General features: G+C 38.0%; 1 protein-coding gene across 1 annotated transcript in view; it reads right to left on the bottom strand.

Annotated features, from left to right (window-relative positions):
* Nucleotides 1–656, bottom strand: part of zmynd19 (zinc finger, MYND-type containing 19) — a 7,722-nt gene that overhangs the window by 5,495 nt on the left and 1,571 nt on the right. Inside the window, exons 2-3 of the mRNA XM_032539382.1 lie at nt 471–530; nt 259–365 (exon numbers count right to left, since the gene is read on the bottom strand). Coding sequence (XP_032395273.1) covers nt 259–365; nt 471–530 — 167 coding nt within the window. The remainder of the gene's footprint in view (nt 1–258; nt 366–470; nt 531–656) is intronic.

Raw genomic sequence — 656 nt, 5'->3', positions numbered from 1 at the left:
TTCTGCACCAAGGCTGAATTTTGGGAAAGAGACTTCAGACATGGTATTAGGGGACCACAAAGGCCTAGCTATATAAAAACATCCAAAGAGGACCATGTCATAATGGTTAGGTTGATCATGATCAGAGGACCAGATCAAGGACATTTCCATAATAAAAATGCTTGCCTACGAGACTAAGAGTCTTGACCCCAGACGCTATGACATTTAAACAAAAATAAGTGCTTATTTGACACAGGAAATAATGAACAAATTACTTACCAGAGCAGCTCATGCAAAGGCCTTCCTGCCCAGCGGCCTTTGCCAATGTCGAAAGCATAGGCAAATATCTTAGCTCCATTGCCATCCGCATCTACCTCCATGCGTGCCTATAAATGGAATAATGTACCTTTTTAACATTGACACTATCAGAAAAAAAGGTAACATCAATACTTTTCATAAACACAAGTTGCAGTTAAATCCCCACAATTTACCTCAAACGCATAGTTTTCCACAAGCGGTATGTCCTGCTCATCAATCAGTGTGTATTTTGTCTGAAATGAGAGAATATGTTTATGAATAAGTACCTCTATTATCAAAAGGTTACTTAAAGTGAAGAGTGAAAGAGAGGGACATTTGTTCAAGGTAATGAATAATAATAAAGCACACACATACAAATT

Source organism: Etheostoma spectabile, chromosome 16 (genome assembly GCF_008692095.1).
Source record: "Etheostoma spectabile isolate EspeVRDwgs_2016 chromosome 16, UIUC_Espe_1.0, whole genome shotgun sequence".
Classification (NCBI taxonomy): domain Eukaryota; kingdom Metazoa; phylum Chordata; class Actinopteri; order Perciformes; family Percidae; genus Etheostoma; species Etheostoma spectabile.
This window is presented reverse-complemented; position numbering and strand designations above follow the sequence as displayed.